General features: G+C 37.3%; 1 protein-coding gene across 3 annotated transcripts; it reads left to right on the plus strand.

The window, feature by feature from the left end:
* Window positions 1–6,399: 6,399 nt before the first annotated feature.
* Window positions 6,400–16,151, plus strand: LOC136279815 (uncharacterized). 3 transcript variants are annotated; one of them, XM_066164102.1, is made up of 7 exons: window positions 6,400–6,542; window positions 7,112–7,234; window positions 10,945–11,101; window positions 12,029–12,436; window positions 12,577–12,796; window positions 13,416–13,525; window positions 14,700–16,151. In XM_066164102.1, exons 4-7 carry the CDS (start codon window positions 12,041–12,043, stop codon window positions 14,883–14,885), a joined length of 912 nt encoding a protein of 303 aa, XP_066020199.1. In that variant the 5' UTR covers window positions 6,400–6,542; window positions 7,112–7,234; window positions 10,945–11,101; window positions 12,029–12,040; the 3' UTR covers window positions 14,886–16,151. The 3 variants fall into 3 exon arrangements, with proteins under 3 accessions (XP_066020199.1, XP_066020197.1, XP_066020198.1); XM_066164100.1 differs by having other exon boundaries at window positions 13,416–14,836; XM_066164101.1 differs by lacking the exon at window positions 10,945–11,101 and having other exon boundaries at window positions 13,416–14,836.
* The last annotated feature ends 418 nt before the right edge of the window (window positions 16,152–16,569 follow it).

Consider the following 16,569-nt stretch of genomic DNA (forward strand, 5'->3'; position numbering starts at 1 on the left):
GAACGGATTCTTCGAAATGAACAAACGATATACATAAAAGAATTGCCTTGTGGAGCAGGCTGTTTTCTAGGAACTCAGACACGAGATTAAAAGGTCATATATCGCCTGGTAATAAATATCGTTGATTTCCATGAAGTATATTCAGTATTCACAACAATAACACTGGAAAAGAATTATTAGTTCACAAGTGTTTTGTATTCGCTTCTCGTTAGAATTCAAACGTCCGCAATAATTTTGCTTCATTGATCCTTATTGAAGGTGGCTTTGGTCTCTGTGGATTGCTGTATCTCCCCGATGCTTGTCTGTTTTATTTCGGGTTATTGCTTATTCTGAGCTTCGCCAAGTAAGTAAATTAAAGTGAATTTTTCACTTAATTGAACTTGTAAACCGATAACTTAAGTAACGATGTATTTGCTTAACATCATGGTGAGCAGCAGTAGTTTGTCTTTCTAGTGAAAGACCTCCTTAATGAGGCGAGTTTACACTTAATGTCAGGGTCGTAACGAGGTGTATGGGATCAGGGATCAAAGGCCTAAAAAAGGGTGGGATCAGGGATCACAGCCTCGGATCCGGGATCAAAGCCCTCGGGATCGGGATCAGCGTGTTTTCCATGGGCTCAAGGATCAGGCGTCTAGATAACAACAATAATTTACGATGCGCGCCTAAACATGGATTTTTAAAGCTTTTTGAAATTTTATGACCCATTTTATACAGTATTCCTTGGTATTTGGACTTATTGATTGATAGTTCACCGGAGACCAGAATCAAAGAGTACTAGTTGACTCAAACTTGACTGGTTAGGCATTGGGTCGTTAATTTGTTAATAACTTGCCAGGATTTTATTGTCTTACTCGCGCTGCATGACGTTCAATCATGTCATACAATATGCCAGGAATAGGTCATTTGAGCACGTTGGATTGCTTTCGACGGAGCACGGGCACTGAGTATACTTGGAGATTACTGGATCGTTTTTTAAAAAAGTCAACATTTCAGAAAGTTTTTTTCCATGGGGAAGCGAAAGAAGAGAAAAGACAATCACACACGTAGAAGGTAAATTGGAGTAAATGTTGATTTACGGTTTTCTTTCTGGTTCAAATCTGCAATCTTTTGGCAAAATTTAATTTCATAAACTCGACATTCTAGGTCACGTTCCTGGTCGCTCAGCAGAAAAGGCGATCAACGGCATGAGCGAAGCTCAAGGCGACGTTCAACAAGCAGGTAACTTAGAATAATGGGTGTTTGTGTGTTGTTACCAATTATAAGGACTAGAGTATACATAGAATTGCTTCTAAAACGGCGAAAAGACCAGACACAAAAACCATGATGTAACAACTGATAACACATTGAAAACTGATAGCACAAATGGACTATGAGATTTCGTCGTGTTGTAGGATTTAGCGTGGACCCGAGTAGTATTTATTCTAAAGGCAATTTATATGAAAGAAAAGTTTTCTTTTGATCAAGGAAAATAATAGATGGATTAATTTGAAGGATTTTTTTTATAAAATTAATGTCATCAGTTTTAGGTTTACTGGTAAATGTTATTACAGTAACTCTTGCCTTGCGGACACCCCGCGGCCAAAATTCAGATCCCCATCTAGAGGGTCTAACATAGGTTTGGCGGGATACGGGATGAGGCGTTTTTAGCTGCCGGGATGCGGGATGAAAGGAAATTTTAAGGCGGGATGCGGGATAGCGTGGAAGCGGGAAGTTGCTTATTTTTCTGGCGGGACGCGGGAATTTTTTATTATTTCCGGCGGGAAACGGGATTGAGGATGAGAAATTTATAAAAAGATCTATAAATTTCTGGTCTTTATCTGCAAGTCAATTTGCGGGCCGACATCCCTCTAAAAACGTGCGCCGGGTTTGTAAAACAATAGAGATTTTAAAAGTTAGTCACGTTTTCTCCCGATATAAACAATCAGCAACACCACACTTTTGACAAGAAGACCATTTTCAAAAGATCGCAGTTTGACTTTGACATTCAGCAGAAGCGTTACAAAGCCCAACTGGAGATTTATTTTGTGGTAAACCAGGGTCAACCGCTTTGCATTTATGACGCTCCGGAAGGGCTCCTGATCTCGATGCACAACCAAGGAATTGAATGTCTTTCTCGTGAAGAGGCCTCTGTCGAACTAACCAGTGTTGTTAAAAAGGACCCTTCAGTTATCCTTGGCATTACTAAAACAGCACAAAAGCTCGTCTTCTCTGATTCTCATGACCATTCAGTTAACTTTTGTATTGATGGCAAGGTAATTCACTCACTGGGAGGAAGCCAGCCGGGGATGCAAGACGGCTTTACAGTTAGGTTTCACTCGCCATCAGCGCTTGTGTCATATGGAGAATCTATGTTTGTCTGTGACACCAGCAATCAAGCTGTCAGACTAATTTCAAGCTTAAAAAGCTATAAACATCTCGGAGAGAAATTGGGGCTATTTATTGAACTCTCCCAACTTGAAGAAGAACTATCAAGGAAGCCAAGTTTCCAACCAAGTTTGGAAGACGGGTTGATTATTCTCAAAGAAGCGGCGGATTTCATGAAAGACGTAGAGAGGCAGGCGTATTTTCGAACAGGTCGGAGATGTCCCCAGGGTCCTGATCTAGCATTATCAAAACCTAAGAGGGACGCTTTTAAAATGCTTCATTCGTCATTTGAGAAAACGAATTCGTTCTTCTCTGAAAACGATTTGCAGCATATTGCAAAGGATATATGCTTTCCAAGTTTCACGACACTACATGTGGAACATTTCTTTGCGGGAATGAGAACCCCAAGTCGTCCAACGCCAGACATGCATGATTACGGCAGCCGCAGACCAAGCTGTATTGTTGAATCCGTACAGAAGGTGTATCACTCTTCCTTTTCAGTGTATACGGGACCCCAGAGCCACTACACCGAACGAACAATAAACAAGAGGGAGCCTGAGTGGCTTTATGATCGTGCAAAGCTTAGCGAAGAACATTTTAGGCAAGAAGATAGTGTTAAGGAGAAGGATGTTTTGCGTGAAGAATCAAGGGAACTTAGGCTGTTTGCTAAAGAATTTGGGCAAGGCGTACGGCAGCAAAGAGTAAGAGACAAAACGAAAGAAAAGGCTGGAACTCTCCCTCTATCTCTAAGCATGATCCGAAGAGTTCAAACAAACCAAACTCAAAATGTTGTTGACATGCTTGAAGAGCTTCAAGCCTTAGACGCAGGACAACCTGAAACAGCACAGATTGAAACTCGTCCAGTTCGTTTTTCAAAGGGAGATGTAGTCGCCCTAAAACACAACTGGAAACGTTATTTGGAGCCCTTTTCCCTTGCTATTCTTCAGGAGGACCTTCATTGCAGTAATGGTGGCATCCTTGAGCGTACCATGCGTATTAACTGGCTTGAGCCGTCAGAGGAACGTATCAAGAAAAGCGGATCAGCTGAAAGTTGAGCAGGCTTTGTTTAACGATTAACAATGACCGTATATGGCTACTTTGGAATAATGGCGGAAACAGCTTTAAAATACACGCGGGATTTTTCAAATGTCCGATTATCATACGAGCGGCAGATTTAAACCATCGGCAAAACTGATGATACGACAAATCCTCCCCGTGGGGGTGATTATGGTAGATTTTTTAGGATGTAAATAGTCACGGTGGGGTGGATGGTGGGGCGACTGTAGCTTTCGTATCTGAAGTAAAGAAATGTCACCGTTTTTTCCTTTACATTGCTTAAAACTGGCGAAAGATATATTCAATTAGAGGCTCACTGTGCGATACAAAAGTGCTGAGAGCATGTGTAACCGGTATTAACGTCCGAAGCCTACCACGCCGTTGAATTATGTAGAAGACTTTCGTCATTTGCTCGATTGTTTAATGTGCGGGTATTTAAATTTCGCGCTGCGTGAATGAGATTTTGTTCCTGATGTGTGCACAAAAAGGTTCATATGCTCCTTCCTCTAGCGTGTGATTTAAAACCTGGTAATAACGTCCGAAGCCTCGCGCGTCGTTAATTCATGTAGTTTTACGGGTATCTTTCTCTTTCCGTATTTCAATTCAACGAAAGGAGTTTAAAAAAACAATGGCGAGTGGAAATAGTCGCACACGCTCGTTAATTTCTTCCATTCGACTCGACTGTTCGATCCGAGTATATTTAAATTTCGCGCTTCGTAAGCTAGAAAAACTGAATAATCTCCTTCCACAATTTGTGTTTACACAAACCGACATCAAATTGATACCTATTCATCCTTTTGTGTGATAGCAGGAGGTGAGATTTTTTTCGCATAGTCATGTTGTGCTAGTTTCTTCCTTTTTTTTTTTTTGCTCAACAGGTTACGTCTATTCAATCACATCACTGATGCTGTCAGATTAATCTACCAAATTTTAGGGCAATCCAATTTCGCGCTACGAAAGTTATCCTATTTTCTTAGTTTGCATAAAGCGCTGCGCAATCGCCTCCCATAATTTGCTTACCGTAGCGTAAATGCATAAGCCCAGCAAAAACTTCACACGCGAAAAAAATCACACCCCTTGATTCGTTAAATGCCGCCTCGGTTGATTGAGAACAAACATAAAGTCCTAAGGTCCGCTTTCTACAAAAGGAATATTTGGGGAAACTGTTGATAGCTTTATAATTTTCATAACGACTGTTTGAATCCGTCGTAAAACTATGTAAGCTCAAGCAAGACCTGCTTTTTTTTTCTCCGAAAGAGAATATAGAACAAACGAAAAACAAAAAATTCGTAACTTCTCCATTGTGAGACTTGTGAGTAAAATATCACACTCTCGTCTTGCCGCGCGTTTGACTGAAAACGAGAATAACTCAAAATAGATGTCCTCTCAAAAACTAGAGATAATTTCCTCGATCAGTACATCTTGTGTCATCAACATCGTTGCAAGAATTCTGTGCTTTTGTAAAACAGGAATCCTCTTCTTAGGTCGACTTGTTGGTTCCAGAAAATAATTGCTTCGCTAGAAAACAGCTGTGCGTCAGCGCCTGCACTCTACGAAAATTTGGAGAAGCTGTTGACAGCTCCTTACTTTTAACAAAGATTGTTAAAATCCGCTGTAAAAATCTGATAGTTTTTAATGAGAGAGACTTACTTTTAAACAGGACCTGCTTTTTTTGCAAAAGATAAATAAAAAACTCGCACCTTCTTCATTGTGAGACTTGTGAGAGAAAAAATATCACACCCTCATCTTGCCACGCGTTTGATTGAAAACGAAAATAACTCAAATACATGCTCTCGCAAAAACTAGAAATCATTGCTTTGATCAGTATATCTTGTATCATCAACATACTTACATGAATTCGGCGCCTTTGCAAAGAAGGATCCTCGTGTCAGGTAAACATGCTGGTTCTAAAAACGATGAGCGCCTCGTTTGAAAACAGCTGTGCGCCAGAAACAAGGTTTTTAATGAAGAAAAAGTTTTTTGAAGAAAAGAAGAAAGGAGATTTGAATGGAGCATTTTGATGAAAGGAAAAATAACCCAACGTCCGTCATCGCAGACGGACGCAAACAGTCCCTTTACAATCGCACTAAACAACCCTAGAACGTATGTCTCTCAATGAAAACTTTATTAATAGATTGGTTGGAGTGACATAGTCCTCAAAATTTCAAGCCTAGCAAGTGCAGCTTATGGTCACGGCCATTTCAGCCCAATTTTTTAGCGAAAACGCAATGATTTTACTGCCTCTACACTAAGGAAAGAAGTTTCTATATCTGGATCTCACCTGCCCTGGTGTGTGCTTGGTCTCCCACAGCGTGGAGCCCCAGTCTCTAAGGGGTTTGTTTAACTATAACGCATCAGGCAATATTGTCTAAGAACACCTGTTTAACCAGACTTTAAACGCTGTACGCACACAGACAATGTTGATAATCACTTCTAGTGCATGGGCAGCCGTTCAAATCTTTATTATTTTATCTTTATATTATTTTATAAACTGATTGTAGAAAATAAGATAAAGAATCATACAAGGAAAATCAACACGTTTCAGAAAATTATGGATGACAGAAAGAAAACATATTTCTTTCCAGTCTTATTAACATAGATTAACTATATACACACTGTAATCAATTTAGTAAAATTCATCGAGCTAAGGAGTACGAAGTGCAAAATTTTCCTCTTTATCTATGTTTGTGTGAGTCTCAAAACCATTTTCGCTGGACTTGCCTTTAATTCTTATTAAAGTCTCTCGTTTCTTCTCTCAAATTCACCTGCATTGCGTTTGTTTGACATGAATTACCAAAGACGATCTATTATTATAATGCCTTTGCACCTAACGTGACGTGCGACACTTTCAAGGAATTAATAATGACATTTTGTTGTCCAAGACACATTACTCCAGTCAATCCGTACTAATTTAAATTCTTCACCGCGTATTATTCTACCAATTTAGCTTTTTGTGCAAAGAGCCCAAACAGGAAGAGGGAAGTTCATTTCTAATATTAATTTTCATCTTGGCTTGAAACCAACAGTTTCTATCGTAACCATAGCTACCAGACTAATAAAAGAAAACGCGTTTGGCTAAATAAGTCTAGTGTTGGGCACCAAAGAACGTTGGATCTTGAAAGGTAGGAGATGACTGTACTTAATGCATGATAAACTTGAGTTTGACTTTCACCCCATGATAAGATTTGATATTCAGCCTTAACTCCTATTTCTGTGTAGTTGAAATAAAACGAAAATGAAATTTACCGAGTTTCCAAATGTGGGTATCACAAACACTTGGCGAGAAAATATCTCCAGCTGCTTGAAAGAAACAAGATCATTATCCTTAAATTTTATTTTCGTGAACAAAACATTTACTATGTTAAATAATAGGGAGTTTTCAATCCAAAAAGGTTGTGGTTTAAAAACGTACAACTTAACGTCTAAGTATCTGCTTTTCCTAGCGTTTTTCGCCGTCAGTTGGACCTAAAAGAATTAATCGAAATTTTTACAATGTTGGTCAAAGGACTAATTTCGGTGTCTAATACGTATGTTAACTTGTGAAGATATTCCTAAGAGACCCACATCTCTCCATCGAGCGAAGCGGATAACATCCATTTGCGCCATTTGCATCAATTTCCGCATGGAACTGACAGCTGCAAGCATTTTTTTAAAATTTATTTTCATAAAAAGGTTTTGTTCATAACGACAGGTCGATTTGGGAAGCTTAATCCATTGCTTGGAGCTAGCGATCAACTTAAAACTTGTGTCATACGCGCGTGGTATAAACAGAAAACCTGGACTGCATTGTTGACTAACTTCACTTTTGGAAAAGGTGAGTCGCAGACGGCGAATCATTTTTTTATCCTTCGATTCACTTATAAGTACAACTTCATTTATATATCTCTCCTATTCTATTTTACTGATACAAAAAGAATTAAAGTTACAACAACTAGCAACGACTAAGTCAAAATCCGACATTCAACATCTACCCATGATTGGAACTCATTTTTGAAAAATTAAAGGGTATTTAACGAAAGTTTTTTTTAGCGTTTCTTATTCAGAAAATTGGATTTTAGATGCAAAATGACTAAAAACTTCGGCAAATACGAATTACTTCATTTAAAATAGTTACATTCCCATCTCTCCTCTCTCAATAACATTTAAGCATGACACTATGTTATGTTCAATATTCCCGCGTTTTACTAGGCGGAAATTTGATCTTTCTGCATCGTACGGAAGCACATTTTAACCGCTCTCAATCATATCTGAAAAATTATTTTTACAAGAGAACAGTACTGACATATGGCAAAGAATAGTTGCAATTTTTTGTTGTATATTCGTCCATAAACATAGCTTATCTATCAAAAGTTAAAATCGCGTATTGTGCAAGTCTAAGAGAAAGTTATTAGCACAAACATGTTCAATGATTAGTTTAAAGGTACTCACCTCAATAGCAGCTGGCATCTGTCGACCGTTAAATTGCCGATTATTTCGATATTTCTGGTTTGGGAAATATAGAGTTTGACATTTTTTAATCTAAGTTTACTATTTCCGGGAAAAAGTCGAATTGTCCAATGTATACTGAATTTATTCATACATCACCCCATGTATGAATCTGTTGCGTGATGCCAGAAAAAAGATGGCTTGTCTCAATTGAAATTAGCATAAATTTCCTCTTTCTATGATAATCGGTCTAAATAACCAAAGGCGATCGTGTAAACTCAAGTAGAAAAAATCTGAATTTTCAAGGACCTGTATAATGAAGGAAGAGAAAAAGGTTTATAAAGAAGAATGAAGTTTTTTTTATGACTTATCGATCATGAAATAGAAAAGGAACTTGAGAAAAATTTGCGTATAGCTTTTATTAATGGCTTTTGTTCTCTTCCCCAAAATAATATCGAAAATGCTCTCTACAAAAGACAAGTGATGCTCAATGCTACCAATTTTTGTTCTTGTTTCAACTTTTTTTTTTTTTTTTTACCGTTTTTGGGAGGGAGAGGGCTGGAGCTATTTATCTAGGGCCTTTTTATACAAAAAGTTAGGAATTTAAAATATAACAGCGGTAACAGCGACATCAACAAAAACAATTAAAAACTTTACTCAAATTTGTCTTGTCCCAAGCATTTTATGTGTTAACCTCCTTTATCTCAGCTGAAATCATGAGGAAATATCTGAGCGCGGAATTGAGACATAAAATTATCCTAAATTCCTGTTATCAGATAGGCAAAAATCCGCAAATGAAGGCAGTATTAATTTTCCTCCATTTTCCCTGGGCTGGTTAAGTTACGCGGAAATTATAATTTTCTTTTTTCTTTTTTTTTTTTTTTTTTTACAAGACAGCACACCAAAAGTATAGATTATAAGGAAAAAAGGATCTAGCAACCGTTTCCTCATAGACTCCTGTCCTTAAAAAGACCGTAAAAAATGAAATAGAGGCAATGCATAATTCAAGGCACGAATAAAATTTATTGGATGTCTTACCACCTTGATGTACTACGAGCCTGCTGCTTAATGTTCCTACATGATTTTAAAAACCTAAATGCTGTAATGTTTCCGTGATGGCTAAAAAATTCCAAGGATTCTGTTATCAATTATAAAACGACGATGTAATGCCACTTTCTGAGAGGCCTTGAGTTGTTTTCCATCATCGGAAGCAGTATTGCTATGGTTGTCAGCGTTTAACTTCCCGAACTGATTATTTCACGAATGCTTCAGTAAAAACCATGCAAATCCTAATTTACCCTTCGTTAAGTGTAAGATGAAAAGTTCAGGATGAAGACAAGTTTCACCACAATATTCTGTATTTCTAGTCTTGTATTTCCTTGATTGTTAATTCCATATTATACATATGCACGTACTTACTTCGTTTCAAGGCGCCAATAAAACACATTTAACGAAAGATGAGTCGTAATCGATAGAAAATAAGTCCACAGGAGCTTTACTCGAACAGTTTGGTCTCTACGTAATTGCAAAAAATAGCACGATTTAATTTATCGCCTGCCTAAATAAAGTACTCTCTACGTCGTTGAAAACGCGAATGAGACCAGTCGACAGTTAAAAGACAACTATCTGATAACAACTCGAATGGTAAACAGGGCCTTAAGAGCGACGCTGAATAAGTTCCCTGAAAAAAGCAAGCCTCTTTAACTTAGGCAAAACCCCATCTCTTGAAGCTTTTTTTGAAACAATTTCACTCTTCTTTACTGGAACTTTTTCTTGAATTTATGTTCAGTTCTTCGCCTCAGATACAAAACAAATAGGTAACGACTGTTAAAAAAAGTTCGTCCATGCATAAGTTCTAAAGATTGTTTGACAGTTTTCAAATTAAACCATCCGTGCATTAAGACTAATACAATTGCATACGTAAGCAATAGAGACTTAATGACTAGAAATGTGAATCACACAATTTTTCCGACGTTTTACTAAGCTGTTTTTCAGTGGCATATCACACCTAATGAGAACTTAAACAATTTCAAGTGTAACTTGAATTCAAAATTCGAGCAACTTGCGCCGAAGAATTAGACAAGCTGGAAAAATATAGGAGATGATTTATTAATGAAGTCATTTGGTGTCTTATAGAAAGACATAAACAGCTTCTGGTATCTGTCTTGTCTATCATCTTGATATTCTTGAAGCTTTTTTTGAAACAATTTCACTCTTCTTTACTGGAACTTTTTCTTGAATTTATGTTCAGTTCTTCGCCTCAGATACAAAACAAATAGGTAACGACTGTTGAAAAAAGTTCGTCCATGCATAAGTTCTAAAGATTGTTTGACAGTTTTCAAATTAAACCATCCGTGCATTAAGACTAATACAATTGCATACGTAAGCAATAGAGACTTAATGACTAGAAATGTGAATCACACAATTTTTCCGACGTTTTACTAAGCTGTTTTTCAGTGGCATATCACACCTAATGAGAACTTAAACAATTTCAAGTGTAACTTGAATTCAAAATTCGAGCAACTTGCGCCGAAGAATTAGACAAGCTGGAAAAATATAGGAGATGATTTATTAATGAAGTCATTTGGTGTCTTATAGAAAGACATAAACAGCTTCTGGTATCTGTCTTGTCTGTCATCTTGATATTAAAAAATATTTTACAATAAAAAAAGGGTTTGGTAAAACTCGAGACGTTGAAAACTTCGAGCTCTTTGCGTAATTTCATAAAAATACTGAAGTTCATCTTATAACGGGCCTTTTCCAAAACATTTAAGCGTCGAGACCGCTTGAGGTCCCTAATAACAACTAAAAACGCATCTTCTGGATGAGACAATGCCATCGATTGGAATGCAGCTAAACAAGCCAATGTTTCGCAAATTAATTTTAATTCCTGGGACTTATTAATGCAATTTTGAACACTTTGAAGTTGTCATGGCCTCAATCAATTAGAGGGGACTGTTTGCATACCATAATAGAGGTAATATTTCATGCCCAAGCCACTTGTTTCATAAAAATATTTATAGCCCAAAAACCGGTCTTACAGGTTCCGATCATTCTGTTTTGATTGGCTAAAGGGTTGGTTGTTTATCCATAATTAAGGTGCAGTTCCAGAGTCCATAGCGCATTTGTTGGCTAACGAAGTTGGGGCGCACTCGCGAATCTAGAGTCGAGGAATCGTTTTGCCTTCATCGCAGTGAAGAACAACAAATTGCTGAGAGATTCATATTCATTTGAAGTAACTCTGATTGGCGTTAAGGTGAGTTCACGTATACAATTTGATCGAATAGTTCGGAACGTAATTCAGGTTTCCGACAGCGCCCGTGGGCCAGTGCCGGTATGAAAGGAATGTCGTGATAGCAATTTTAAAGATATTTCTCCGCCGAATTTGAATTCCGTGTGTTCGATCGTATGATAAATTATCTAATTTACCGGCTGTTATTTAATCATAGACTAAACATCCGTGTATCAGTTTAAAAAAAGTGATCAGTTTAATCCAAATGGACGCAATGCGCAACAAGATGCATTCCTTGCATAACACAATCATGTATTATCAAACTGTGACTTCGTTTTCGTAGCTCTCTACTTGCAAAGTTATCAAATGCAAGTTAGGAAAAGGTAAGCAAATCCTCAATGGGATGCAATTCAGCAGCGTAAGATCTTTCTCTTTTTTTAATAGCGGCTTACTATATGTCCGGTTTACCGCGCAGCGCTTCGGCAGTCGTTCTAAAGATCCTTCATTCATGAAATGATTAAACGAACGAGACGAGATCCAGTGTGCAGAAACCGACTTTTCCGTTTTATTATTTATGAGCAAGGAATTCGTGAGAATTGATCCGTCATGATGAGGTCATCAGATTCTCTGCTGACGAATCACATGATCCATCACCAATAGCTTTTCCAAGGGGTATGAATGGTGGGAGGAGGATCCTCATTGGAATTTCATTACTTTGTCGGTAGTCAGCAAAAATCTTCGATTTTGGTCGGCAGTCGATAAATCTTAGTTAATGATTGAAAATAAAGGTTAATTTTTCACATTTGTTGGGTAATTCTGGAAATAAGCCCGCGCTCCTACCCCGTATAGGGTAAGTTTGATGACAGGAAATTCTGTAATTAACTGAATCTTAACCGCTTCCTACAGCGAATACTTGTCGATATTTAAGAGTTTTTTTTTATTATATTGCAGGATATCCACACAATGTTTGATGAAACTACATTTCAAACGTGTGTAAGGGCCGTGCAGGACCTCGTGTTCTTAAAAACTGGCACAGATATAAGCGTGGAGCTACAATCTGTTTTCAAACTAGATGAAACATTAAATGATCTAAGAAAATTGGTTAAAGAAGGAAATGGAACAGGTCGAGTCGTAGAAATGATCAGTGACATACTGTCTGCGATTGTAAATGGTTATGTTACTAACTTGGTGGAGACGACATACTTAAAGAGCCAGACTGACAATCTGGAAATTGATCAGTTGTCAAAAGGGTTGCCAGGAGAAATACAACCAGTAATCCAGCGATTAAAGTTTTTCATCAATCGAACCTGTCTTGCGAAGCAAGAGGTACACATGATGATGGAGGCCATAGATAAAATGGTAAGCTTTCAGATTTCAGTCATGCGCATGATACATTCCAGTTTGAAGGAAAGTAGTTTTTATATAATATATGATACATACATACATTAACAACTAACCATTAACAACTAAGCTTTCCACTTTTTATTTTCCACTTATAGATCAATGAAAGCATGGGATCACTTGCATCTTGTTCGGAGAGAGATCTTAAACCAATCAAAATGAAAAAGCTTGAATTGGATGCAGCCCTGAAGACATGGGAAAATCTCATAAACCAGGCAGAAAACGTCCTTTGTGACTTTGACAAAGACATCGGAGCTTTCAAGGCACGGGAAAGCAAAAGAATTGGATTCACATTAACTTGTGCTTGCGCCCTCATAGGTAAGCGGAAAACATTCTTCCATATTTTTCTCAGTTTGTTAGTGAAACGGTCAATTTTTGTTATGGAAGTCAAAAATCCTGGAGAAGAATTACTTTTGGGTCATTTACACGGATTCAAGCTTTACTCGTAGTTTCGCTTTTCTTTACAGCGCTGTTTTGCATATTGCGTTGAGATACTGGATAGGACAATACCTCTATAATTGATTACATGGCAAATTAATTCATCAAGCGCACCATAATTTCCAAACTTTGGCTCGACTTAACTTCACCTTCTCACCTTTTCGACAAAACGCGCTTGTATGAAGCTTACCTCTTAGGTGATGGAACCGAATATTTTATTAAACAGAACAAGGCATATCCATGTGAGGTCCAAGACGTATTCGTAGATTATTCGTTAGAGAGTTCAGAACCAGTTCAAATAGTGTAGCAGTTTTCACGGTTTATTATCACATATGTTATCTTGGGCGCTTTAAAGGCGTCTAGACTTGCTCAAGTTTGCTTTAGCTAGGCTCTCAACTCCCGCCCAGACTCACCGTCAAAAGCGCCGCAAATGAAAACCGCTCTAAATTGAAATTCTAATTGGAATTTGAACTTTTTTGTTTCATTGCTGTCTGCATAGGTCTCACTGGTGGAGCTGCAGCAATCGGTTATGGTCTTGGTGGAATACTTGGAGTGGGAATTGGACTGAAAGCAAGTGCTGCTGGGGCTACAGTTAGTGGTGGTGTTACTGTAAGTGGGTTATCTGCCTCTTTTCTTGGCAATAAAGTGAAAAACACATTCCGCTATGGGAAAGAGGAGAAAAAGCTTCACGAAATTTTTCAAAAATTCAAAACCGACCTTGAAGAAATCAAGTACGATTTCGAAGAGATGTCAATTAAGAGTAAAACGTATTCGGAAAAAATTAAGATACTGCAAGATTAAATTATTAGTCAAGCTTAGTGATATGAGTCCTTAATAGCCAGGCCAATTTCGACATTCGGAAATCAGCAAAAGAAGTAATAAAAACTTTAAGACTCAGGAAAATAACTGCACAATTTACATTTTAGTATCTTTTAGTATTTACATTTTAGTATAGTATACATTGACATCTATGGTGTAGCACCCAAATGTAAATCTAAATCCAAAAAGACTTTTGTTTGAGCATTAAGGCAATTGTTCCCCGAGGTTACTCAAATATCAGCAAAAATCTAATCCCTTAGCTCAAAGCGATGAAAACTAACTTTTCAGCCATATTACAAGGGGTTTTAATAATGTTTCAGCCCGGCTATAAAGTTAAGTTAAAAACTGGAGCCCATGGCTTCGGTTGTTTGACTTGTAATTGAGTACTCCTTATTAGATATCAGATATATTCAGGAATTCTATGTTAGCAGTTTTTGCAAAAGTAACGATTACTCAGTTGAACGCTCGCACGGCTTTCCTGTTTCGCAGCATTCGGTCTTTTCGTGATTTGCTCAGTGGCCCAGCTTTCAATTGTTTATACTGCATATTTTTTCTCTTTGTTGAAAATCTGTCTACCAGGTATAGGCTGGTGAACCATTTTGAAACATTACAAAGTGGCAGCAAGAGAACTTTGTATAAAGATTCTCGACAGTATTTCCTTCATGGAAGTTTTATAATGCGATGTAATCTGCCTTCAATTCTAGATTTCTCTTGAAACTTATCATTGTGGCTGGAGACTTTAGAGCCTCTCGTAAGCTTACAACGTTTAATTTCAACTTCCTGTTCAACTTTCTTGCGCCCAACTTTATTGTTGAATGCTATATATTTTAACCCATTCAAGTGATCTTTGCTAATCAGCGTATTGAGTACTTATATAGAGTACTAGGACAACTAATCAAGCACTATTGCTATCAGTGTTGCCTTAGCCAATCTGATTTATACTCTCTTACCTTTCATCACCCAGGGCGCTTATAAAGTCCTCCTCTGTGGAGGTGCAATCTCTGTTGCCGGCGTTTGCTTGGTGTTGAAAAGATGGTTAACCAAGACGAACCTTTGCGACAAATTATTATCGATTCATCGCAATTACGCATGTTTTACTCAGGAAAGTCGGCAAATTTCCTGTAGTTACAGAATGGAGAAGATCGATTGATTGTTTTTTTTTTGCTTTAAATCATAATCCATAGCTAAGAAATGAGAAGAAAAGGAATTTAGGCTGAATTGATGCAAAACCTCTCAAAACCAAGTCAAAAAATAAAATTGAATTTTTTTTGTCACTTTCTATGGCTACTTAGTAAATAAGTTTCTAAAACTAGCTGAATCTTTACCGTTCCCTCGTTTTCTAAATGAAGACAATTGATTTTCAAAAATCTTCCTTTGTTGTCCCTTTGTAAAAGCTGCCTCGATAAATAAGGATTAAAGATTCATGAAAGTGAGTGAACAATAATAGTAATGAATTGAACGAGAACTTATATTTTACGAAGATCAGCCGACTGAAGGACCTCCAAATACAAAAATGTCAGTGAAATATAACGAGGAAATTACATTGGAATAAAACGAAAAATGATACAAATGTCAATGAACCAGCTTATCATGATGTCAGAATGGGGAATATGGTAGAAAAAGAAATGTTGAAAATCGAGGATTTTATCGAATGTTTTCGGAAGCTCCACATAATGACTCCACATTTGGTCAAAGATTCCAGAATTACTGGCGGAAGAATTAGGTAGGTTCTAGTAGGACAGTTTCCCTTTCCCAACTGTTGCAAATAATGGAATGACAGGTGAAGTCATTCGCTGAATAGATCGCGTCCCGTTATCTGTCTTGAGTTTAGGAAAACGAAAACCTAGATTTGGATCAAGAATGTTCGTCTTGGTGTACACGTACATAGGGGTAACACAAAATGAGACTAACTTTTCCTCATCTACCTTAAAGGGCATAGTGTACTTATTACCAATATCGTAATCATTAGTCTACAAGAGAAGTTTAATTAGAATGAGTTCAGGTCTTCCAGCGAAGGGATCAGGGTTTATCTCAGTACTGTAAATATAACGTATATATATTCAAGTTACTAAGATGAAAGTATGGCGTATATCACGTTTATCATTACATTAACATAATAAAAGCTCACATTTTAGAGGATGGACACTTTTGCAGGTTTTTTTTGATATTCATGTAAACTCACATCTTATAGAGTTGGCACTTTTTTGTTAGTTTTTATGTTCGTATTCAATTTCTAGGATCACTTAGAAGCTTGATTTGATCATGCAAATTTTACTTCTCGAACTCTCAGTTCCCAGATGGATCAACATTTTTTCTCGGCCCCGATATAATATTTGCAAAAAAAGACAAATGAAGCGGAAATCAAATGCAAAACAAAGCAAAGACAAAGTAAACACATAAAAACGCAACAACAAAAACTGAGAAAGAGGGAGGGAGGGGGAGGGGGAGGGGGAGGGGGAGGGGGAGGAAATCACTCCTAAGATTTGACTTTTGCTTTAATGTATTAAAAACGGAGAATTGATGTTTCTCTCTTGGAACTGGTTTGAGAGGCGATTAAAATTTTTCAATACAAGAAGTTTCACTAGTTATGCCATATATATTAGTAACAGTAACATTGTTCAGTGTGACTAGATTTCACAAAAACAGGACTTAAGAAATTACTTCAATTTTCTTTTTGGACGATTTATTGTAACTTTGCTGAAGTCGATGATAATTTTAAGAGCACCTTTTGACGCTGGTAAGAAAATAATTTACCTTCTAAATCGATCAAAGACTGACGTATAGAACGTTGATAAATTTTTACTTTGTTATAATGATTTCAACGAAGATTGATT

Source organism: Pocillopora verrucosa, chromosome 3 (genome assembly GCF_036669915.1).
Source record: "Pocillopora verrucosa isolate sample1 chromosome 3, ASM3666991v2, whole genome shotgun sequence".
Lineage (NCBI taxonomy): Eukaryota > Metazoa > Cnidaria > Anthozoa > Scleractinia > Pocilloporidae > Pocillopora > Pocillopora verrucosa.